Source organism: Zootoca vivipara, chromosome 7 (genome assembly GCF_965207765.1).
Source record: "Zootoca vivipara chromosome 7, rZooViv2.hap1.1, whole genome shotgun sequence".
Taxonomy (NCBI): domain Eukaryota; kingdom Metazoa; phylum Chordata; class Lepidosauria; order Squamata; family Lacertidae; genus Zootoca; species Zootoca vivipara.
This window is the reverse complement of record NC_142590.1, coordinates 48,722,116-48,745,589: the sequence shown is the minus strand read 5'-3', so window position 1 is coordinate 48,745,589 and position 23,474 is coordinate 48,722,116. Positions and strand designations below refer to the sequence as shown.

The following is a 23,474-nucleotide window of genomic DNA, read 5'->3' as shown; positions in this document are numbered from 1 at the left end:
TGCAAACCTCCCCCTGGGTCTGTCTGCCCAGGTCAGGAAGGCTTAGAAGGGAACTGGTGTGGGGGCCTCCAGTTCTGAAGCAGGGATATCCAAATCTAATGGCTCTTCATGGTCACTGGCAATATGGAGATCTTCTGAAAGATGCTGGTCCTCTTTTGAGGAGAATCCAGGTCTGCGGTCTGCGCAGGGCTGACTCCTGACTCCTCCCACACATTGCAGTCCACAAAGATAGGCCTGTACTGTAGCTTCCTATGTTGTCAGTAGAACAGAAGTCTCTGTTCTGGTCCATTAGTGAAGATTGGAAGCCTTGACCTCAATTTAAATAGCTGTCCTAGCTACCACAGTAGCACTAGCCGATCTCTGCCATTGCCCAGTCACCTGGAGTTGAGTCATTCCTGTTTTGAGATTACTTGTACTTTTTAATCCTGATAGGAAAATGGATGTTAAGCCTAAAACTGTTTTAGTGAGGGTATTTTGTGAAGCCTGGATTTGAAGGGGTATAGTGTGTTAGCTCTGCTTTACAAGCTCTGGGGCTTTAAGTCTGTCTATTGGCCTCAAATGCCCTGAGGAGCGGAGCCCAGGACTGCCACCTTGTTTTCCTGCCTGGTGCTTTAATCATTTTGACGCTGAAGATAAGCTAGCTGAGACTCGTCAGGCAGAAGACATCCTTTAAAGAGTGCTTTTTGCTGAAAAACTCAACTCCATCGTGCTGAAAAGTGTTTGTGCAACTTGCAAATGTAACCTACTTCTCATATCACTTAAATTATTCATCAAACTTCTAAGCACAGTTGTAGAAGCAGAGGGGCAGATTATTACCATTGCTGGTTCGTCTCATTAAGTTAAGGTCTGTCTGATTCCTCCAGTTTGCCTTAGATCCAGGATACCTTTCATGGAGTGGTGGCAACGATGCATGTGAAAGGTTCTGAGTTCCTCTTGCTGAAAAGAACAGGAGCAAGTTGCCTGTTTGTTTTCATAAATGTGTATGAAATCCCAAAGTATGCAGTTTATAGTCTATATTTTTGGCTTTTATCTCTCTTCTGCTGCAAAGTGCTTGCATATTTTTTCAGACTGAAAATAATGAGCTGAGGGGAAGGAATGGGCTTCACAGGCTGTGGAACACTTCTGATTGATCAGGAAGTGTAATTTTGGGGGGATGGAGGGTTGTCTTAAGTCTGGAAGAAAACGGGCAGGTATAATATGGGGGGGAGAAAGGGGTTGAAGAAGAACAGATGGTAAGAGAGGCATGTGTAACTAGATGACAATGAGGACCTCACAAATACACACAGACAGAGACTTATAGTTATTTCCCCTCGCACCACCACCACCACCACCTACCATGGTTTTCTCTCCTCTGCCCCTCCTTCATGCTTGTCATTTGCCAGAGAAGCTAAAGGCACCTCTTACCTTTCATTTCAGGAGTCTTTACACCTTCACCCCATTACTGCCTGCACATCAGCGCAGGGCAAATCAGCATCACTACCCTTGGTTATGTTTTCCTGCTTCCACCTCCATCCAGTTTTATCACCCAAAGTGACACTGTTTGTCATTAGAAGCAAGCATGATGATAATCACCACAATTTCTTTTATTTCTTTCTGAATTAAGTGAACTGATGATGTGTGAAATTAAACCAAATTTCCCTTAGGGCAGTATCATCAACCTTGAGATCCTGTCTGCCCCTCTAAAGTTTGAGACCCTGTATGTTCCTCTACCAACTGCTTTGCCCATCCTTTCCCCTTCTTGCTATGATTCTGATTTTACTCCATAGTAGGCAGAGAAACAGGGTAGGAAAGAGAACTAGGACTGGGCTAAGAGGCACAAGAGGTGCATTATCTGCCCCTGTCTTGGAGCATGTGAAGGATATAGATGGAAGTTTTGGGTTAACACTCGTCCATTTTGGTTCTTACCTCTGCTTACTGTCATTTTCATTTTCCCACTCCTTTTAATGAGAGAACAAACTGCACATCTCCATCTTATAAATTTGGGGTTTTCTATTTGAATGGCATGATGGGGACATTCAGCTATCCGCCCCCCAGGTTATAAGACCTGCCAAATTTCAGCCAGATTGGCAAAGGGTCTCCATTTTAGTTAAGACCCCACACATTCCTATTTCACCTTTGCCTTAGATTACAACAGATGTAAAATAAGGGTGGGTGCATTTCTTTTTTTCTTCTTCAGTTGCTTTAGAAATGATTGCACAAAACAGAACCTGTGCTTTGTCCCATTGTAATTGCGTCTATCATTCTGCAGCCTCATGTTGTGGCCTAGCATATAATGAGAGAGTGATATACAGGGAATATACTGACCATTGTGGAATAGACTTGAATACGTCAGTATAAAATGCCAACATGACTCAACTAAGTGCAGCCTGCTTAAGTGTTGTTGATCTCCAGATAAAATCAAACCTGGCACAGACTTATCTGGAGATCAGGCAGTTTCTGGGCAATTTTGTATATTAGCTACAACGGTGGAACAAATCCTTCATAAATATTACACCCATATTTCAGTGGCGACGTAACATCTGGCATTTGTTCTTTTAGCTTTCTTACCCATCTCTCCTGTTAATGTAACTCTTGTAATGTTTAGGGAGTGTCTGTTCTCTGGAACTGTACAGTAGCACTCCCTTAACAGCTGGGCTTTTCCCTTTGTTCTGTTCCAGGTCAACGTGGAGTCTTAAGGGAGATTACATTGCCTCCAACACAGATGAGTGCACAGCCACTCTGGTGTATGCTGTTAATCTGAAGCAATCTGGCACCGTCTCCTTTGAGTACATCTACCAAGACAGCAGCATCGTCTTTGAGTTCTTTGTATGTTTCCTATAACTCAATCCACCTTGCTAATATTGCATGCAAAGTGAGGGAGGATTTCTTCTGGGCACTGTCTTTACCTATACGACCACCTCTGCACTAGTTTTCACTTTCTGGGCCTATCTGAAAAATGGATGTTGCATCTTGTTGCAGTCAAGGACAAGGATTCCTGGTATTTAAACCAGAAAACGGGAGGGGGTTCATTTTTGTGTTGCTGGCAATTCATTTAGCCTCCCATTGAACTGTTCCTTCTTGGACTTCATCCGGCGACAAATGAATTTTGGCAGCAGTTATTTTTGCAGTCCTTTCAAGATACAGTGGTTTCCCTTCTTTTGCACTTCAAAGATAATGATGCTCATTTACAACAACAGCATTATTACTTTGGCATCTCCTCTCCTCCCTATTCACTACAATACAGTAGCCAAGAAGACTTTTCCAACATTTATACCATCTCCAGGGCCATTAACATATACCGCTGTGTTCTTTAAAGTGCACTTCAGATAACTTAACAACTCTGAAGTGTATTGAGGTGCATTTTATCACAATTTCTTTCATGGAAGTGGCTCTTCCTCTACATTGCTTTAAGAAAGTGGTTAGATACAGGAATGGTTGCCTCGAGTGCCAAAATGGACACAAAACCATTCAACTTCTTAAAAATCTCTGAACAATGTGCTCTAGGTTCGCTGCTGGAGGATTAGTTAGGGCACTTTCTCTACCTTGTACTTTGTAGGAGCCCAGAGAAACCTACAGCAGCCTATCTTTCCAGCCTTTAAAGCTAAGCATACATTCTCTCTACACTCCAGCATTAGAACTTGGTCCTACAAAAGAGTTTTGCCCTCCAGCAGCAAAAATTTTAATTTTACTGTGATATCTTGAGCTGACTACTACTACTACAAATCAACTTATTTACCCCATGCACCCTCATCCCAGGTTCTCATTTGTTGCAGATTCAGAATGACCAGTGCCAGCCAACTGTAGAGGAGTCACGATGGATGAGAACCACAGAGAAAGGGTGGGAGACACACACTGTAAGTGCACAGAGCTCCTTAACTGTGCCTATGGCTTGGAGAAGGAGACCTGTGTGTGCTTCTGGGACCCAGTACTGAAGTCCCAAACAGTACAGCCTTTCAGTATCAGCTGGGACTTGAACTGTCTGTGCTTTGAACATTTGCAGGTGGAGCTGAGTCAGGGCAACAATGTTCTGTTTTGGAGAACGACAGCCTTCTCTGTGTGGTCCAAAACTCCCAAGCCTGTGTTGGTGAGGAACATTGAGATTACAGGTTTGTGTTTGGTTGGTGCACGTCTCGGGTCTGATGCCACTATGCAAGCTGTCGTTCTGCCCAGCAGCGGCTAAAAGGTTTTTTCCCCTCTCTTGCACTGCTATCCAACCTCACCCCTTTCCTCCCCCCCCCCTGTTCCCTAGGAGTAGCCTTCACTTCTGAATGCTTTCCCTGCAAGGCAGGCACCTACACAGCCAAATTAGGTTCTTCCTTCTGCCAGCCATGCCCAACAAACTCCTACTCCAGCAAAGGAGCTACTTCCTGCCACCAGTGCGAGCCAGCAATGTACTCAGGTAAGCACCTTAGCTAATTATCAGAAAACCTATGAAGGAGGCTGATTTATGACTTTGGAGTATAGGAAGCTGCCTTGATATGGAGTCCATCTTGCTCAGTATTGTCTACACTGACTGGCAGTGGCTCTCCAGGGTTTCAGGCAGGAGTCTCTCCCAGCCCTACTTGGGGATGCTGGGGATTGAACTTGGGACCTTCTATAGCCAAGGAAGGGCAGTACCACTGAGCTATGGTCTATTCCCATAGCTTTACTAAGCAAAAGTATCCCATATCCCCAGATGTTTGCCCAGCTTCCAAGTTCAGTTGAATATGCTACCTAAACCTTCCTGCCAGCTTAGAACCCATTGCACCTGCTCTAACGAAGAAAACCCAATTGCTCTCCTTTCTCCTCTTCAAAAATGTAATAATGTAGCCATGTTCTTTCCCCTGCTTTTGATAAGTCTGCAGTGTTGGGTACTGCTTTTGCTTTTGCTTGTAATGATTGGCATCAACCCTCTGATCACACACACACACACACACACACACCATTTTCTTTCTCCCAGTAACATTCACAAGCATGTGAAATTGAGGGGGAGAGGAGGGAAAACAGTTAAGTGAAGATGAAACCAAAAGCCTGGGGTAGCCAGTGTAGTGCCCATCCAGATGAGCCTCAATCAGCCCAAACCAGCATAGACAGTGGGTCAAAGATGATGGGAGCTCCTGGGAGACAGCCCATTAGCTATCCTTGCCAAAAGCTATTTCTAAGCTGTTTCCATTAACATAAGCACCAATAAGTATTGTTTTGACTTCCTCCTGCCTTATTGATAGCGAGGCATTTAAAAGTGCAGTTATTTGAATTCCCTTCATCACTGGGAATCACTGGAGGGTGTTGGCATGCTTAGAAGCATTTATTATTGCAAGTTGGAAGCATAGGGGGACCCCCCCCAGCTTTTACAAGCCCACTTGGGTGCCATTTTCCTTCTTCCCTGGCCATTTGATAAGTTTCAGAAAGTTTTTTTTTGGGGGGGGGGGGAATTGGCAAGCAAGATTACTAGCAATGGTGGAGAAATTAGCCCAGGCTGGATCCATATTAGATTTGGAAAATTACTGGGGAAATCTTGAGCTTTTTCCAGGGAATTCTCCAAACGAAGGTTTGGAGGCACATTTTTACCATCTCCATGGAAAGTAGGTCTAAGTCTCAAGCAGATTTTTGATCCATAGTTCTGTGTTTTTAGAGGAATTTTACACAGCTAGATTTGGGGCATCGTTCTCATGTATTGCTCTCTGCATAATGAGGGGTATATTTTGTTAGTGCCTTCATGCTTTGAGCATAATTTGCTCAGTTCTATGGAACTCTGCCTTGCAGAAAGACTTGGAAAGTTACTCTCAAATTACAGGCTTATAGCAGTTTCATTCCTCTTTGTGGTTGCTTGGAATCACAGAATTGTAGAGTTGGAAGGGACCACAAGGGTTATTTAGTCCAACCCCCTGCAATGCAGCAATATTTTGCCCAGCCTGGGGCTTGAACCCATGCCTCTTGAGATTAAGAGTCTCATGTTCTACCGACTTAACGATCTCAGGCTTGCATCATATCTGGCGAGTGCAGTATCAGTGTTGTCTGTTCCCCTATAAGTGGCAGCAGTTGGCACATCAGACTGCAGCATTTTGATTGTTTGCTGTCGTGCAGGAAGACTTTGACTTGATCAGCTTCAAAACCTTATGCTTGAAGCATTTTACTAGGCTGCTGGAAACTAAAGGGGGAAATAATGGACCTTGGGTTTCGCCTTTCCTACATGGGGAAGAGAGTATTCAACTTAATGACAAAATGCTCCATCTTCACGGCAAAATCCCTGCAATTTTCTCATCAGTTGCTGCCACTTTTTCTTACCCTAAAAGAGCTGGGAACTGCCTGCTCCTTTAACATGATACAAAAACTTGTTCTTTGTTCCCATCAGATTCAGTTGTCTTAAGCAAATATGAGGCAAATGGCTTCTAACAATTTCTAGGAGAACAAATGTTGGAACTGAAGCCTGAAACGACCTGTACATCTGCACACATGCACACACTGCCCTTCTCATTGCTCCAGTTAAATACACTGAATAGATTTATGGTAGCCGTGATTATTACCTGCTACGCAGAGATAAAATATGGGCATGTGTGTGAGATGGGCATGGCACCCTTCTCAAGTTCCTGCTGAGATGTTGCTAGATTGATTCTTTCATGCTCACGTGGTTTTAACCATTGTTTCCTCTTTTCAATAAAGAACCAGGTTCAGCATCATGCAAGCCACGCCCAGCTTGCACAGATAAGGATTATTTTTATACTCATACAGCCTGTGATACCAATGGAGAGGTAATTCACCTTCTGGATTTCCTTGTTTGTGATGGTGGCGTTTAAATTTTGAAAATTTCTTGTTTAGTTTTTTGACGCACATGGCTATAGAGCTTACCTTTAATGGAAAAGACCGTACTGCAAAGCATTGTGCATGCTTTAATAAGCAGGGACATAAGGAGTCACTGAGCATGCAGGAATATAAAGGTGTCAGGCCCTGAAGATGGCATGGCTGGCGAAGCCTACCCACCTCTTTTAATAAGCAGAACCCACTGCTGCTGGGTTCTCCTTATTAGAAGAGGTGTGTGGCCCTGGAAAGGCCTCACTTCCTTGTCTACCTCGGGAAGAGGGAAGTGGCTACAGTGGGATGTGGCAGGAACCTGCAGGCTTCCTTCTCTTGGTGGTGGTGTGTGGGGACGAAGGGGAGAAACTTGGTCTTCCCATCATCATGCTGCCACCACCAAGAGAAGGAAGCCTAAATGGGGCACAAAGGGGAGAAACACTTTCTCCCCTTGTGTCCTGCCTCAGAGAAGAAAGCCTGTGCAGGATTCCTTGCAGTGACAGACTTTGGGGTCTCCTGCCCTCTGGGGCAAAATGTATCACTCCAGCACTGGCAGCTGGTCACTGTGAAAGCAGAATGTTGGGGTAGTTGGGTCAATTCGAGCAAGGCTCTTCTTATCACTGCTGTGTGCAAAGAGCACCCCCATGTGGACCATTCCATACTGACAGTATATTACTGAACTTGGGGAGGGAACTCAGGAGAACATCGGGAGGGTGAGAGGAAGAGGAGCTAATATCTCGGGGCTTCCTTCCTGGAATATCTTCATAATGCTTTTTGCACATGGGCAGAGAGCCTGTGTAATTGTTGTTTATGTAAAGAGATATCTAGGCATTGCACAGCTTTTTGCGGATTGAAGTGTAGAAATGTTTGCTCTTATCTCTTTCTTATATTAACAGACTCAGTTAATGTATAAGTGGGCCGAACCAAAGATCTGCAGTGAGGATCTCCCCGGTTCTGTAGAACTGCCTGCTTCTGGCATTAAAACGACATGCCCACCTTGCAATCCTGGTTTTTTCAAGACAAACACCAGTTCCTGTGAGCCCTGCCCATACGGATCATATTCAAATGGGTCTGGTAATGCTGTTCTGTTCTTTCCTTCTTGGCTGGCAAAATTGTCACGTGAATTACTTTCTTTAAAATGTTTCAATGATTAGGGACCTGTGCAGTGTCAGTGGGGATGCATGCAGAGAATCTGAAGTTATTGATTTGGAGCTGATGTTAATTACGCATAAAAAGGTGGCATAACGTGAGCGCTTCATTTTCCTATTCTTTGTTACTGCTCATGATTCCACATTATTTCTAATGGCAACAGAGTTGTGAGGGGTGGGATACATACAGCACCATGGAACTGGCTGCTTTGTCCTTACACAGTTGGCTCCTCTTTGTCACTTACTTGATTAAAAACAGCAACAACAAAAATGCATGATATGGCACTCTCCTTCTATCAGGAAATTCATTGGTAATTTGCAGAGGCGGCCACCAGCCTATTCTTAGGGTTTGCTTACCCAACCACTTTTTCAAGTGGAAGAATCAATATGCAATGACACTCCAGGTAAAGGCCTGCAAGGTAATATTATCTTGTGGTAGCAGTGCAAGTGCTGGAAAACACTTTTTTCTAGCATATTTCAAGATGTCGCAAAATAGTGGCTAGACCTCACCAGGCCATTTTGCCACTTTGGTATCAAGTGGGGAAGCTTAGCCAAGCGGATTTTTCCACCTTAAAAAAGTGTGCAGTATATGTTCAGTAGGCATGCGCATGAACACACCTCTGAAGTATGTTGCTGCCAAGCCTGCCTCTATATAGGTTGTTCTCATTCTTTGTTTCAGAAAGGGCTGCTAGCGCCCACCAGCCACCTAGTGACAGCCTTCCACATGGGAGTTCATTCCTCCTCCCGAGCTTCAGCATTGTAAAGTTGCTTCCTTCTGTTCTCAGGTTGCATCAACTGCACCGTTGGGACTGAACCAGCTCTAGGCTTTGAATACAAATGGTGGAACACGCTGCCAGCAAACATGGAGACGACGGTCCTCAGTGGAACCAGTTTTGAATATAAGGGAATGGCAGGTATCTTCATGGGCACATATTAACCCCGAGGCGTTGGGGCAGTTCTTGCATGGCTGGGCACTGTCATGTTGTGAGGTCTCTTGCCCCTGCAAGCAGTGGGGAAGTTCACAGCGCTGTGATGCTTGCTCATTCCACTTGTAGTGTCAGATGTTGCCAGATCAAAGAGAGGGGTGACACGGGGCTGCCTGCTTTCAGCGGCCGTCATGCTAAATTGTCTAGTTCTGGCCTCAGGCAATTGGACTTCCCATGTCTCTGAGAAGTATGTAAGCGTTAATAGAGCTGTGTATTTAATGATATCCAACTGAAGTAATGCCCTTTCACTGAATGGAGATGGTGTTCTGTCTGTTGTTTCAGGGTGGGAAGTAGCTGGCGACTACATCTACACAGCAGCAGGAGCCTCTGACAATGACTTCATGATACTGACACTGGTGATTCCTGGGTTCAGGTGAGTGTGTGGCTGAGCTGGCGATGGCAAGCCTATGCATCCAAAATGCATAACAACACTGAGTCCAAGCAGTGGGACCTTCTCCCCTTTGAGAGTGTGCTGCTTGCATTACTTCTTCCACAATCCTTAACTCATCATGCTCATTGGTGAACAATAACAGAAAGAATGAATGAATGAGGGAATGAGTTGGCTTTTCAGCAGCTCTCAGCAGCTGCCTGCTTTTTGCCATGTCCTGGCAAATGTATGCGTGTGACTGGAATGCTGTTTTATTGGACCAGCCACCCTCAGATTCTTCAGGTGTGTTCCAAACAAGAGCATGCTGAGGGAAACATTCAGATTCATGGCTTGCTGAAGTAAGCCTTGCTAATTGAGGTGGTCTGTCCCCAGACATTCCTGCTCCCATCTCCTGTCCTTGCTCTGTTTTCACCAAGACCTTGAGCAAATAGATGCCCCCTGAATTTTGCTTGCTCTCTTGCAGTTCCCCACAATCGGTGATGGAGGACTCCGAAAGTAAAGAGATTGCAAGAATCACATTCGTCTTTGAAACGATCTGCAGTATGAGTTGTGAGCTTTATTTCATGGTGGTAAGTTGATCCAGCTTCTTCCCTCTCCAAAGTGAATAAGCTTTCTCTTGCTTGGTTTGCCTTGGGGTTTTGTGTTCCCAAGGTATAACAGGATGTGGAAGACGCATGCCCCTTCTTCCTCTGTAGTTGATGCCTTTAGAAAAAGAGGCAAATCTCTTGGCTGTTTCCCAATTCTGGAAACTTTCACCCAAAATATATATGTTTCTATGGGGATATTTTCAAAGGAACAATAGCCCACCTGCATCCTGTAGTTACAGCTCTGTGAGGACTCTGTGTCAAAATGCCACCATGGCGGCGAGAAAAATAAATATAGGTATACCACCTGTTGGTATGTTAAAAACCAGCATTGTTGATAACGTTAATATTATTAATAAAAACAGTGTAAAAACATTTTGTTCAGAGATACTGTACACTTTGGACAGGTAGCAAGGTCACTCATCGTACATAGTGCAAAATGAAAAAGACTTGTGAAAATGTTAAAATAAATGAGTATTATTGGGTTTTGCAAATGATGCTCTGAATTTCCTGTGCTTTCTGACCTGCAGCCCACATCAGCTTCTCTTGGGCTACAATGGGCGTGAATGAAAATCTCTCCTAGTCACTGTAGCCTCTCTTCCCCAACTTCAGTGTCGTCTTTCCTCTTAACTGCTTCCTTCCCACTAATGCTCCACCTCTGCTCCTTTTCAGTTGGCTATTCCAAGGCTCTCACAATCTGCCTGGCATGATTCCCCTGCTTATACTCAAGTTACGGAAATAACTGTATCTGTAATAAAGAATTATTTAGGTAGAAAGTGTTGCTTGCTCTTTACTCACTAGGCCCCTGCTTTATCTCTGGTAGGGTGTCAATTCCAGAACCAACACCCCTGTGGAAACCTGGATTGGCTCGAAGGGAAAGCAATCCTACACCTACATCATTGAAAAGAACGCCACCATGAGCTTCACGTGGGCCTTCCAAAGAACAGCATATCATGAGCCGGTAGGGACTATCACTTCCTGGGGAACCTTCTGTTCACAGCCAGCTCCTCAGTTATCCTTTTTATGGGGAGTTCCTTGCCAGGAATCAGAGCTACTCCACTGTCTTGCTAATCAAAGATGTCCCAGCAAGGAATAGGCACACCATCCTCATCCTCAGCATCCCACCTTCCCTTTATCAAACACTTCTACCTCTCCAAGACCCTCTGAGCACTTTCTGTGTTTTGTTCTAGGGAAGAAAATACACCAACGATGTTGCCAAGCTGTACTCTATCAATGTGACCAACGTCATTGAAGGCGTAGCGTCATACTGCCGGGTGTGCGCTCTGGAATCCTCGGGCTCGTCCTGTACTTCCTGCCCACACGGCCACTACATTGACAGAAGCTCTGGGGGCTGCTATCCGTGTGCAGCAAACACGTACCTGAAAGCTCACCAGCCCTACGGCAGCCAGGCCTGCATCCCTTGTGGCCCCGGCACAAAAAACAACCCGGTAATATTGTCCTCCTTTCTGCCCATCGTTTCTGGCCAATTTGCAATGATCTAAATAAAAGTGCCCCATTAAGTTTATAAATTTAGTTGGCAGAGGGCTATCCATTAAAAGCAGCAGTAGGGCAGTATCAATATATTACCATTAATATAAGTGTTAGTGTTAGTATTAGTATTTATTAGTACACCGCCCCATCCAAAATTACAGACAAAATCTGCATGCACGAGAAATTGCAGCAGATCTATTGGCCGGAGAGGGTTCCACTTGAAGTGGCAGGCAAGATCCCACCCCGTCATCAAAGACTGTCCCCTCACATGGTATGCATGAGGCCAGATCCTTAAAAAAGAAGAAGAAGAAATATAACTGAAAACTTTGTCTTAACAAACTTTTGCTTTTTTCTTATTGAAAACATGGAACCTGTAGACTGAAAGGGATTCTTCCCTTACCAAATCATCCCAGAGTTTTGCTTTTTAAAAAAACCCCAAGCTTGTCTTTCCTCAGAAATATTAAATTATTTCCTGCCAAAATGGAAATGGCACAAAACAGCTAAGCAGTTCATCTCCACATACTCTGTTTTGTGTAATTATCCACATGGTTCCCTGGTGGAAATTGGCAAGTGAGATTCCTGTGAACAGAAGCTTATGGGATTCTGGAGCACTATAAACCTGGACGGCTTGAGAATAATCAGCCACATTTGGGCCCCTTCCTGTCAGAGTAAACTTGGGTTTTACATGCCGCTGGAGACGTTGACAATTTCTGAGCTCCTCTATGAGGAAATAAATTGACTGTAAAAAAATGTTCTGCTCCCCAGATCCATTCTCTTTGTTACAGTGACTGTCACCTCTCAGTCATCGCGGACGGCAGGACTCTGGAGTATGACTTCTCAGCACTGTCTAATAGCACATCCTTTTTGGTGGGGCCCAGTTTTACCACCAAAGGGCTAAAGTATTTTCACCACTTCAACATCAGCCTCTGTGGGAATCATGTAAGTACGTGGCGAGGCTTCTGAGAAGCCCATCCTCTATGCAGGGCCCCAACATGTGAGAGTTACATGTTGAGTGCCTGCAATCACCCTTATGGTGTGGAGAGTTTCTAGGCACCCATGCTCACCCCGCAGCCGCAGAACGTTTCCTTAGCAGAATCCCATCCTTCTGGCTACTCTAGCTGAGCCACCGCAACAAATCAGCTCAAATTCTTGAAGGTCCCTTATCTGTAACTTAAGGGAAGCATTTTATTATCGTGATGCAACTGCCCTTCTCTCCTGTGAAAGGATGGGTATTAATAGATCCCTGTGCATTGAAAGTGTGTGTGTCTCTCTGTGTGTGTCACAGCATCATTGATTTATCCTCACCGCCAATGGCACCTGGTGACCACACCCCCTACCTATGCATACAGAACTCTTTGGAAAAGGCTCTCTGTGTGTACATAGAGCTTCTCCATGCAAAGCAGGGTCCGTTCGTCCCAGACTCCCCACTCCCGTTATATGTGGGAGCTCTACGCATATACACTGATACACAAATAGACGCCCTTCCAACATGCGTGGGTAATGGAAAATGCAGTGGTCAGAGGCACTGGTGCTAGGCTTTGCAACCCTCCCCGTGCTTTCATTGCTTAGGGTGGGTTCATCTGAGTCCTCTTACTCCGGATCTTTTTTTTTTTTTAATATTTTTTATTAGATTTTTCAAATTACAAAACAACGAATAAAGACAATCATGACTATCTTACTTCCGAGTCCGTATGTCCACATCCAAAATATAACATAAAATAAGAACATAAAAAAGATATACATACACAGATGAGAAAAAGAACAATAATAACAATAAAATTTCCTAATTTTAAATTTCTTAATTCCTTATTGGACCCCCTCGAGCCCCCTTTTTAACGGTTCCAATATCAGCTCCACTTTACAGGTTTCATTTCCCCCCCCCCAAATCTCCTGTTTCATAATCTGCAACCTATATAATTGCTTAAAATCCCCTTCAAATGTCTAAGTTACAATACTTCTTAACGTATATTCTAAATTTCTTCCAGTCTTCTTGCAGCTTCTCGTCTCCCCGGTCGCGTAGTTTCCCGGTCAGGTCAGCAAGTTCCATATAGTCCAACATTTTCATCTGCCATTCCTCCACTGTAGGTAACTCAGATGTCTTCCAGTACTTTGCTAGTAACACTCTTGCCGCAGTCGTGGCATACAAAAACAAATTCCAATCTTTGTTAGGTAATTCTCTTCCCATTATGCCCAGAAGAAAGGACTCTGGTTTCTTAATAAACGTAGTCTTAAAGACTCTTTTCAATTCATTATAAATCTTTTCCCAGAAGTCCTTTACTAATGGGCACGTCCACCACATATGATAAAACGTTCCTATTGCCTCCTTACATTTCCAACATTTATTATCCTGGTTATGGTACATCTTTGCAAGTTTTGCTGGGGTCAAATACCATCTATACATCATTTTCATCATATTTTCTCTCAAAACCGTGCATGCCGTAAATTTCATATTCTTTTTCCATAACCTTTCCCAATCCTCCATCATAATGTTATGTCCCACATCTTTTGCCCAATCTATCATTACCTTTTTTGTTTGTTCATCTTTCGTATGCCACTGCAGTAGCAGATTGTACATTCTGGAAAGATTCTTTGTCTTTGGATCTAGCAGTTCTGTTTCCAGCTTGGATTTTTCCTGTGAAAAACCATTTTTCTTATCTAGCTTGTACATTTCATTTATCTGGTGGTATTGGAGCCAGTCATCTACCTTACTTCTTAACTGTTCATACGTTTTTAACTTTAACTGGCCTCCTTCCTCCACCAAGATATCTCTATATTTGGGCCACCTGGCCTCCGTAGTCAATTTTTTATGAGCCTTAGCTTCCAGTGGTGAAATCCACAGGGGTGTTCTCCTCTCTAATAAATCTTTATATTTAATCCACACCTTCAACAATGATTTTCTAATTACATGATTTTTAAAACTTTTATGATTCTTGACCTTGTCATACCATAGATATGCATGCCATCCATAAGCATTATTAAATCCTTCCAAATCTAAAACATCTGTATTCTCTAGTAAACACCAATCTTTCAACCAACAAAAAGCGGCAGCTTCATAATAAATCCCAAGATCTGGCAGAGAAAAACCTCCTCTCTCTTTACTGTCTGTTAACAATTTATATTTGATTCTCGGTTTTTTCCCTTGCCATATAAACTTAGATAACGCCTTCTGCCACTCTTTAAAACAATCCACCTTATCTATAATTGGCAACGTTTGAAACAAAAACAGCATTCTTGGCAATACATTCATTTTCACAACTGATATTCTTCCTGACAAGGACAATTTTAAATCCGACCATCTTTCGACCTCCCTCTTAATCTCATTCCAAACTTTCACATAATTATTTTTGTATAAATCCAAATTTTTCGCAGTTAGATTCACCCCTAGGTATTTCACCTTTTTCGCAAATTGTAGGCCGGTGGCCTCCTCCAAGGTCTACTCCGGATCTTTTAAAAAGAACTTCAGGTTTTATAAAGACAAGGATCCAGCCAACTCTCTCTCTCTCTCTACCCCCCCCCCCCCCCGCAAATCTCTGAAGGGAAGGAAGATGGCAACCTGCACGGATAATGTCACAGAGATGCACATCCTGGGCAAAGAGACAGAGTTCTCCAAATCAACTTCCTCCTATGTGTGCCAGTCCATCATTGTCCCCTCTGATGTCATGGCTTACAAATCAGTGGTGTCTTCACAACCCGTGAGCCTGGCAGACCGCTTTGTAGGTGAGACTTACAGGGAGCATAAGTCTGTGCTTTGAACAGAGGACTCTGGTTGCTGTTTGATAGAGGCTTTTGGGAGAGTTGCATGCGCTGATTCAGGTGACAGGAACACCCCTGATTATGCCTTCTAGATAAATCATAGAATCATAGAGCTGGAAGGTACCCAAAGAGTTGTCTAGCTCAACTCCCTGCAAAGTAGGAATTACAGCTAAGGAATCCCTGACTGATGGCTATCCAACATCTGTTTAAAAACCTCCAATGAAGGAGAGTCCATCATGTCCCGAGGGAGTCTATTCCACTGTCAAACAACTGAATGGAAAAGTAGTGAGTTCAGTGTGCTCCTTCATCTAAAACATAGGCAACTTTGATGAAAACCCTACACTATTCAGTACCACTAAACTTTAGTTCCCCACTCCTCAGCTGTGTTTTTTGCTTTCTGTCCAGGTCCCAGGAAAGCAAAGGAGGCAAAGTCATTCCCAATTTTTGCTGTTTTTTTTAAAGTGTATAGCTAGAGAAATACATATTTTATTTTATTTTTGCACTGGGTTCCATTCTACCTCAAATCACTGGCACCACCTCCAGGCCCATAAAAGAAAGTGTATTTTATTTTCAGGAATTGGCAATTTAGTTTTATTTTATATATTGTCATTTTATTTTTATTTTTTTCAAGACCTGGCAATCCAATAGCTGAACTTGGGTCACTCTTACACACTAACAGAGCCTAACCAAAAGTACAAAAGGCCTCACTTGTTTCTACTACCCTGATCAGCATTTGTGAGGAAAGCAATGAACAAGACAAGCCTATTTTCTGGAAGCAGTGAAGAGAGAATTGAAATGGGATTCTCCTCTGTGAAGCTCTTTAGCGCAGTCAGTATTGGGAGAGGGGTGTTCCTGGGAGCGGCCACTGTCTTCTCAGTGCAGTGTCCTTCTTACTGGTTTCCTTCTAACTTATAGGAGTAACAAGGGAGACCACTCTGGACAACATCACTTCTTTTCCCGACTATTTCCCTGCAGAGAATGTGGGCTTACCGGATATAATATTTTTTTACAGGTAAGCTACAAGACTGCCAAACATAGGTGAAGGCAGTTTTAGCAGTTTTCTTCTGTGGAAAACTCTAGGTTATTAATGTGTCTTGGAACATGTTTAGTATTTCAGCATCACGGGGAATTTGGGGGCTTTGGCATCCTGGAACCTTCCAAAGAGGATTGAAAAAATTCATGAAGGGATAAAGCTATCAATGGCTACTAGTTGTGATGGCTATGCTCTGCCTCCACAATACTTCTGAATACCAGTTTCTAGAAACCACAGGAGGAGAGAGTGCTCTTGTGTCAAATCATTCTCTGGAAGGTTTCGGGGACCGCTGCTTCTTGCTTGCTCATGAGCTACACAGTTCATTCGCCGGCCTATAGTCATTCCACTACTACCGCTGTTTTGATCCAGGATTTTTCAAACTGGCTTTATGACTGGTTTTTCATTTATTGCATTGCCCTTGTCCTGATTATTTGCACGTGAACCAGCCACAGTATTACTGCTGTTACCAGCAGGAGTGGCTTTGATTCTGCAGAACCCGTTTGGCATCCTTTCTCCCCGCCTTCTTCTCAGCTCATCTCTAGCCTCTGGCAGGTGGGACTTGAATGTGTGAGAAGGAAGTTGGATCATTTTTTGGATGCTACTTTTCAATGCATTCCTATGCTTAATTTGAATGAAATTTGCAATAAACCTTTAGTATTCCCACACCCTGGGAAAATTTATCCTTGTGATTTGTCCTCCCTTTTCCTCTTCCTTGGGCCAGATTTCCTTTTTTGCTGCCATTTGTACTGCTGTGCAGCAGTCCTTTGTATGAAAAAGAAAAATGATCCAGTACACGTGCCTTAAGCGTTTCCCACTTTTTAAAAGTATGAAAACATGCTAGAAAGAAGGGAGATACAGCATTGTGTTGCCCCCGAGTGGCAACTGTATTAGTGAGAAATGCTAGTACTTTGAAGCCTCGTAAATGACAGGGCCTTCAGCTTTATCAGGGATTTCATAACATGCATATATGTTGCAGATCCAGTGATGTGACTCAGACTTGTAGTGCTGGGAGAGCTACTGCCATTAGAGTGAGATGTGATCCTCTAAAACCCCATTCTGGAGTGCTCTCTGTGCCGAGGTAAGTTCAAAGGTTAGTCAGTCTCAATAGCAGGTGCGTCCTGCTAAAACTACATTCTGCTCCAAACTCTGCAGTGGGGCAAAAACTGGAAATTGGTGGAGAAAATATATACTGTATATATAAATGCTCTCAATGCTGTAAAAATAGTCACACTGAGAACAGCACTTACTTCCGTACTGGGTGTACTTGCTTCCAATTCTAGTTGTAATTTATATTTCAGTTTTGTCGACTCCTATGTTTCAAGCTGGCTGCTCATCTTTTCCCAATTTTTTTTGAGGTGCCACTTGTTTGTTTATGCATTTTAATAGTTGCTTTTTTAAATGAGAACTGAGGAATAATGATTTAGCAAAGACTGTAGCTCAGTGGAAGAGCATCTGCTTTGCATGCCAAAGGTCTCTAGTTCAGTCCCTGGCATCTCCTGATAGGGCTGAGAATGTCCCGTCTGAAATCCTGGAGAGCCTCTTCCAGACAACATAAACAATACTGAGCGGCTGGAGGTCAGACATTGCACTAGGTAGCTTCCTGTGTTCACAACCCTTCTAAAGGCAAAACTAAAAGATGCACAAAAGCATCTCCATTGCTTAAAGCTTTCTCCCCACCCCTCCAAATAGTAGCTATAACAGCTCCCGCCTGGGTCAGGCTATAGCACAAGATGAAGTTGTGTTAACATTGACCCTTTCCACTCTGCACTATTTCCCCAATGGCACTCCCAATGGCATTTCCCCAAAGGCTGCTGTTGCTGAGGCAGGGAAAATCATAGAAATGTGCATATGATTTTCCTGCTGTGGAGTTATTTTCATTCGGAAAATGGTACGGGGAGGAATACTAAAACTATCTTATTGTGCTGCACTATGGTCCCAGTCTGGTTTGGGAGATGTAGCTATTTTTTTGGCAAAAAGTGTAAAGAGGCCAAGTTGCATTCATACGCCACCAACTTTATATGTCGTTTAGCACTGTGACACTCTTCTAGAACCCAGTTTGGTCTCATTTACATTTACAGACCTAACCTATCGGCATAAGCTTTGCCATATCCGTTCCTTCACATACCAACCCAGAGGTACCTCTTTAATCATAACCTTCCAGGGTTTAAATTCTTTCATGAACATCAGACCAAGGGGTCTGTGTAACTCAGATGCAGGAAATGCCTAAGACCTATTGGCATCTATGAAAGAAATAGCATTTACAGCAAGAACAAGTGTTCCATGCAGCAGAGTTCATGCGCTACGTACATGAGGCATGGCTTTGGTTCCCTGGAGTCACTGGTGACAGACTCTTTTGTGGCAGTTCTGGGACAGGGTCATGTCTGACACCCACAACAGCTATGTCATGAGGTGAGCCACTGCTTAGGCTCAGATGGCATCTTTATAATTTTTCAAACAGCAAGTGCCCTGAAGGAACCTGTGACGGATGCACTTTCCATTTCTTGTGGGAGACGGTTGAAGCCTGCCCCCTCTGTTCTGCAGATGACTACCATGCTATCATCAGCGCCTGTGTTGGAGGGATTCAGGTAGGAACTCAGAATGGCTTCTTTTGAGTTCTTATCTTCAGGGCCTGAGAGCTGCCCATTTTTGTGACTATTATATGAACATTAAAACAAGTCATCGACAGCTACGGCAGCCCAATGATCATTTAGTGAACATGCCCGTTAGGACAGGCAGAGACACCAAATTGAAATACACAATCCCCCCCCCCCGAGTTGTCACAAAGCCATACTGTCTGATCTTAAACATGCTTACCTGAAGTCAGTTCCACTGATTTCACAACAATAAACCGCTGCTTCAGCAGCAGGTTCAGCAATGATGTACCGATTTATTTTTGATAAGAGGATTACCGGTATGTTCCTTCAAGGTCCCTCTAAAGTGGTGGTGGTACAACTATTATTGTTGCTTCAAATCTGTAAGGTGGCGTCAACACTACATTTCTATATTGGTTTCAGTTTATTTCCCTGAAAACCATTTCTAAATAGCTTAGCGTAAAATCTCTCCTAAGTGCTACAGGGTAAAACAGAAATGTACAGTAAGACCATCGACATCAAAAAGAGTACAAAAATGCAGCATGACCTGCGACTGCATGTGATTAAAAGAAGGCCATGCCTGCTTTTCCTTCCACAGAGAACCACGTATGTATGGAGGGAGCCCAAGCTGTGTTCGGGGGGCATTTTGCTCCCAGATCAAAAAGTCAGCATTTGCAAAGCCATGGACTTCTGGCTCAAAGTGGGCATCTCGGCGGGGACTTGTGCTGCTATCCTGCTGACTGCAATGACTTGCTACTTCTGGAAGAAAAACCAGAAGTGAGTAGCTACTTCTGTTGCTGCCCATTATGCTTGCTTGCTTGCTTCTTTCTTCATAGCTGCCCAAGACCTTTTTCAGATGGCAACCTTGAACAGCACAGCAGAAGCAAATAGGTGTGAGCCTGTGTTCAAAGATAACAAGCTCTTCAATAATATGTCTATCTTTTATACATTGTTACATGTCAGTGGTGGCATTCTCGCCTTCCCCAGTTTCCCTTCTTATCACCCCATTCTTAACCCTGCCTATCCTTCCATGCCTAAAATGCAAGAAAGCCCCACCAAAAACAAACCAGTTTTTTATTTTCCAGAAGTGTTAAGTGCATGCAACTTTAACACACTCATAAACAGTGCATCCATAGCCCTGTTCAGTAGCACCTTGTGAAAAGGGTGCAACTTGTGAAATGAGACTGCTTCATACAGGCCGTGATATATAGGGGAAGGACCCCCCCATTCTTTACTGGTGGGCAATATGAGACACAGGGCATTAGGTCAGCATTGTGTAGTTACAGGGTTGCTGACTGGCCAGGAGTGCCTATGACTTTTCACAAGCCACAACCCTTTATGAGTCACCCCTTGACCATATTGCTACAAAACTTGCCGATGGATCCTGTGAATTAGTTTCCCAGCATATGCACTAGAAAAAGCTGGTGGCATTACCAGCAAATATTGAGTGGGGTTTGCTGAGCAGTGATCCAATTCCAGCTGTAGTTGTGATGAAACCTCTTCAATGAAGAGTGTTTCTTACCCACCAGTTTCTCAACAGCTACTGGGAATCAGGTCTACTGTTGCTTGAATGTAACTGCTGCCAGTGGATTCATGCTATGGTAAGTGTCCCCTTTGGTTGCTTACATGCGAAAGTATCTGCTGGCAGAGAGGACACTAATTCCACCACCACTTGAAATGGAGACCTTCACAGCTTACTTATCAGCAGAGGTCTCCACTTCCAAGCAGCAGATGGGACTCTGAAATGTTTGCTGGCAAAGATCAGCAGCTGAATATTCTGAGAAGAAGGGAGGCAGAATTGTTTCCTCTTTGGAGAAACTGAAATTCAAGCTCCTTTTGAATTTTCTCCAAGAGGGAAAATATCCCACCTTTGCAGTGCATGCATAATTAAGCAAATAAATCCTTTAGATTGTGAATGTGTATGATTGCATGTGCTTGTTTGGGTGTACCAAAACATTTCTTTTTCTACCTGTAACAGTCAGCTTTCATGTGGCCTGAAGCAGGGCTTAGCATCTCCAGATTTTAAAGTGATCCCCCCCCCGGCAAGTCCCATTTTTGGGACCCAAACTCTATTCATCCCTCATCCATCTGGCTTTCTCTATGTCTGTCTTATATCTTTGAAGGTTGGAGTATAAATATTCCAAGCTGGTGATGAATTCCAGTGCCAAGGACAGTGAGCTGCCAGCTGCTGACAGTTGTGCCATTATGGAGGGGGAAGATGCAGAGGATGACCTGATATTCACAAGCAAGAATTCTCTCTTTGGCAAAATAAGGGCTTTCACCACAAAGGTAAGGTGCTTTGTGAGACCCAGCCTGCATGTGTAATGCGCCAGAATGAAGCAACAGAGGCCTTGGGCTTGGCTCCAATGTTTATCTAACCTGACAGATGTCTAACATGTCATGTTGAACTTGTGAGGCCACATCTGAATAGACAGCTTCCCAATTCACTTAATATGTATAGTATCCCTGAGGTGTGTGTGTGGGGGTGTGCCTTTCTCTAGTAGTCACTATCCTTTGATTTTTTGAACTAATGATCTCTAGCATGGGCTGCTGACTGTGCAAGACCCAGGTTGTAGTAGGGGGGGGGGGTTGGAGGGGGAGGGAGAAGTGTGATTAAAGCTTCATTCTCCTCCTCTATCCTGTTAAAATATTGGCAGAGATGAGTAGCAAAAGGAAAAGGACACTTTCTCTCCAATCAAATACATTAAACACAGCTAACCCTTCCAGGATGCTACAGGCCAGGGACCAATCAAAAGTCATTACTACAGTAACATCCTCATCCTAGATCTGTGAGCTTTCTCCAGCCTCAGAGTCTATATTCATGTGCTGCTGTGTTTCCTATTCTACTAACTGATGTTCTAGTTAATGGTGCACTGCTTTTATTTTTCATTTTATCCCTGCCCCCCCTAATGTGGCTATTTGTTTTCCTGTAGGCTTCTCTTAGGTACAGTCAGGCATGGCAGGAGTCTGTGTGTAGGTCTGTTCTCAATAAGCTAAGAGGAGGAGTCTTCCAGGTAGATAGAGACCAAATATAGATGGTATTGTCTTGTGTCCCCTGTGTCTAAAAACAAGCCAGCTGACTGAGGGTGTATAGCAACCAAATGGCATTGGATGGGATGACAATATGGCCTAGTGACATCTGACTGGGACCCAGCGTGGTATGGTATTCTTGGGAAATCCAAGCCACGCTGCCAGCTTTCTACAGCTGCAGCCTCTCCTTTCCCAAAGGGGGATGGTGCCACAACCTTTATTTTGGAGGAGGAAGGCAAGGAGGCCCAATGTATGCTGGAGACACACCAATGGGTGTTAATTCAGCATGCAAGTGTAGGATCATAAACTTACCCAGAAAGGTCCTTGAGCCCTGGTTTGTCTCTGGAACAAGTAGCTGCTGCTCATTGTGCTGTCCAGAATCATGTATGACTGGCTCTGTGTCACATATCTGTCTGCCTTTTGCTCAGTTTCATCTTTTGAGAGCCAGAACCAGGGCTGCTCTGACTTGATGGAGCTGGGGAGAACCAAGACAGAGCCATGGAAATCTCGGCCTATGGGGTTCAAATGCCATGTCTGGAATAAATTATGAACTGAACACTGTGCACAGAGTGTGGGTGGGTTTTCTCCACTCCCCTGCAAATTACAAGCAAACTGGGCCTTTCTGCTTGTGACCCAAAAGTTATTCCCCCCACCACAGTAAATACATTCTGTTAAAATGTTGGCGAATTATCATGTGTACAGGCTTGCTTTGCTTGAATTAGGATCTTTAATCAAGAGGTTATGAATATTCAGCTGTTAGCATATATTTCTAGTTGCAACGTAATAGTTCCTTATCCTCACAACCAGCATGATGCAACTGCTGCAATCACTGTTATCCCCATTTTGCAGATGGAGGCTGAAATAATTGTTTTGCACAAAGCTGCTGGTGAGGTTATTGCAGAAGTGGGGTTTGAACCATGTCCAGCACCCTATCCACAGGCTCTGCTGATCCTTCCGAATTCAGTCCTCTCTGGGTGCTGGCTGCTGAGTGGCTCCCACAAGGCTCAGTGACAACCCTCACCTCCCCACCAACTGTCTCTTCTGAATGCACTGCTATCCAGCACAGGTTGCTTCTATGCTAAGGTCCTTAAGCACTGCAGAGACGTTGCTTTTTGCAGTCAGCTGGAAGTAGAATTAAAATTGTGGTTCCATATAGCACTTATGTAGCGCTGTGTTTCCCTACAATAGCCATCCTGACAGGGTCAGAAGACCATGCATGGAGGCAGCTGGTAGGGGAGGAAGGGTTATCATAAGAGTTTTGCGGGAGCTGCCCTTGCACCCTACTGCCCTTTCATGAGCATAGGGTGCAGGATTGCACTCTCTGTTCCTTCTGTGTTACTAAATACTGGGATATGACATAATCTGGCTTACTTCAGACAAAAGGTGGGAGCTCTGAGAGATGCAAATGACATTTTATATAGTCCCACTCACACTTCCTTTTATGTTGTCTTTAGAGAACATCTGATGGCTTTGACTCGGTCCCACTGAAGACCTCCTCTGGCACCACTGACATGGATCTTTAGGAATGGATTGCCCACCTCCCACCTGCAGGATGCTTTGGGAGTTCTCCTTGGTTAATCCCTGCACTTTGATGAACTTGCCATGTGGCCTTATTGGATACACTTTTAACTTCAGCTTCTTACTGTACTTTTTTAAAACCGAAAATTTTAACATTCCCTCCCGAAACAAAACCATGCCAAATACAACTGTGCTTTTAAAATTA

At 43.9% G+C, this 23,474-nt stretch overlaps 1 protein-coding gene across 2 annotated transcripts in view; it reads left to right on the top strand.

Annotated features, from left to right (window-relative positions):
• The window catches only part of ELAPOR1 (endosome-lysosome associated apoptosis and autophagy regulator 1), a 62,149-nt gene extending 38,675 nt beyond the window's left edge, over positions 1–23,474 (top strand). Inside the window, exons 4-23 of one of the 2 annotated variants that reach the window (XM_035122592.3) lie at positions 2,658–2,805; positions 3,753–3,833; positions 3,980–4,085; positions 4,229–4,378; positions 6,619–6,707; positions 7,644–7,821; positions 8,681–8,809; positions 9,164–9,254; positions 9,733–9,838; positions 10,677–10,814; positions 11,044–11,301; positions 12,110–12,283; positions 14,881–15,061; positions 16,013–16,109; positions 17,107–17,208; positions 18,589–18,715; positions 19,320–19,498; positions 20,845–21,010; positions 21,655–21,735; positions 23,206–23,424. In XM_035122592.3, coding sequence (XP_034978483.1) covers positions 2,658–2,805; positions 3,753–3,833; positions 3,980–4,085; positions 4,229–4,378; positions 6,619–6,707; positions 7,644–7,821; positions 8,681–8,809; positions 9,164–9,254; positions 9,733–9,838; positions 10,677–10,814; positions 11,044–11,301; positions 12,110–12,283; positions 14,881–15,061; positions 16,013–16,109; positions 17,107–17,208; positions 18,589–18,715; positions 19,320–19,498; positions 20,845–21,010; positions 21,655–21,735; positions 23,206–23,274 — 2,650 coding nt within the window. In that variant the 3' untranslated portion in view covers positions 23,275–23,424. Of the gene's footprint in view, positions 1–2,657; positions 2,806–3,752; positions 3,834–3,979; positions 4,086–4,228; positions 4,379–6,618; positions 6,708–7,643; positions 7,822–8,680; positions 8,810–9,163; positions 9,255–9,732; positions 9,839–10,676; positions 10,815–11,043; positions 11,302–12,109; positions 12,284–14,880; positions 15,062–16,012; positions 16,110–17,106; positions 17,209–18,588; positions 18,716–19,319; positions 19,499–20,844; positions 21,011–21,654; positions 21,736–23,205 lie in introns of both variants that reach the window. The other variant, XM_035122591.3, reaches the window with a different exon arrangement.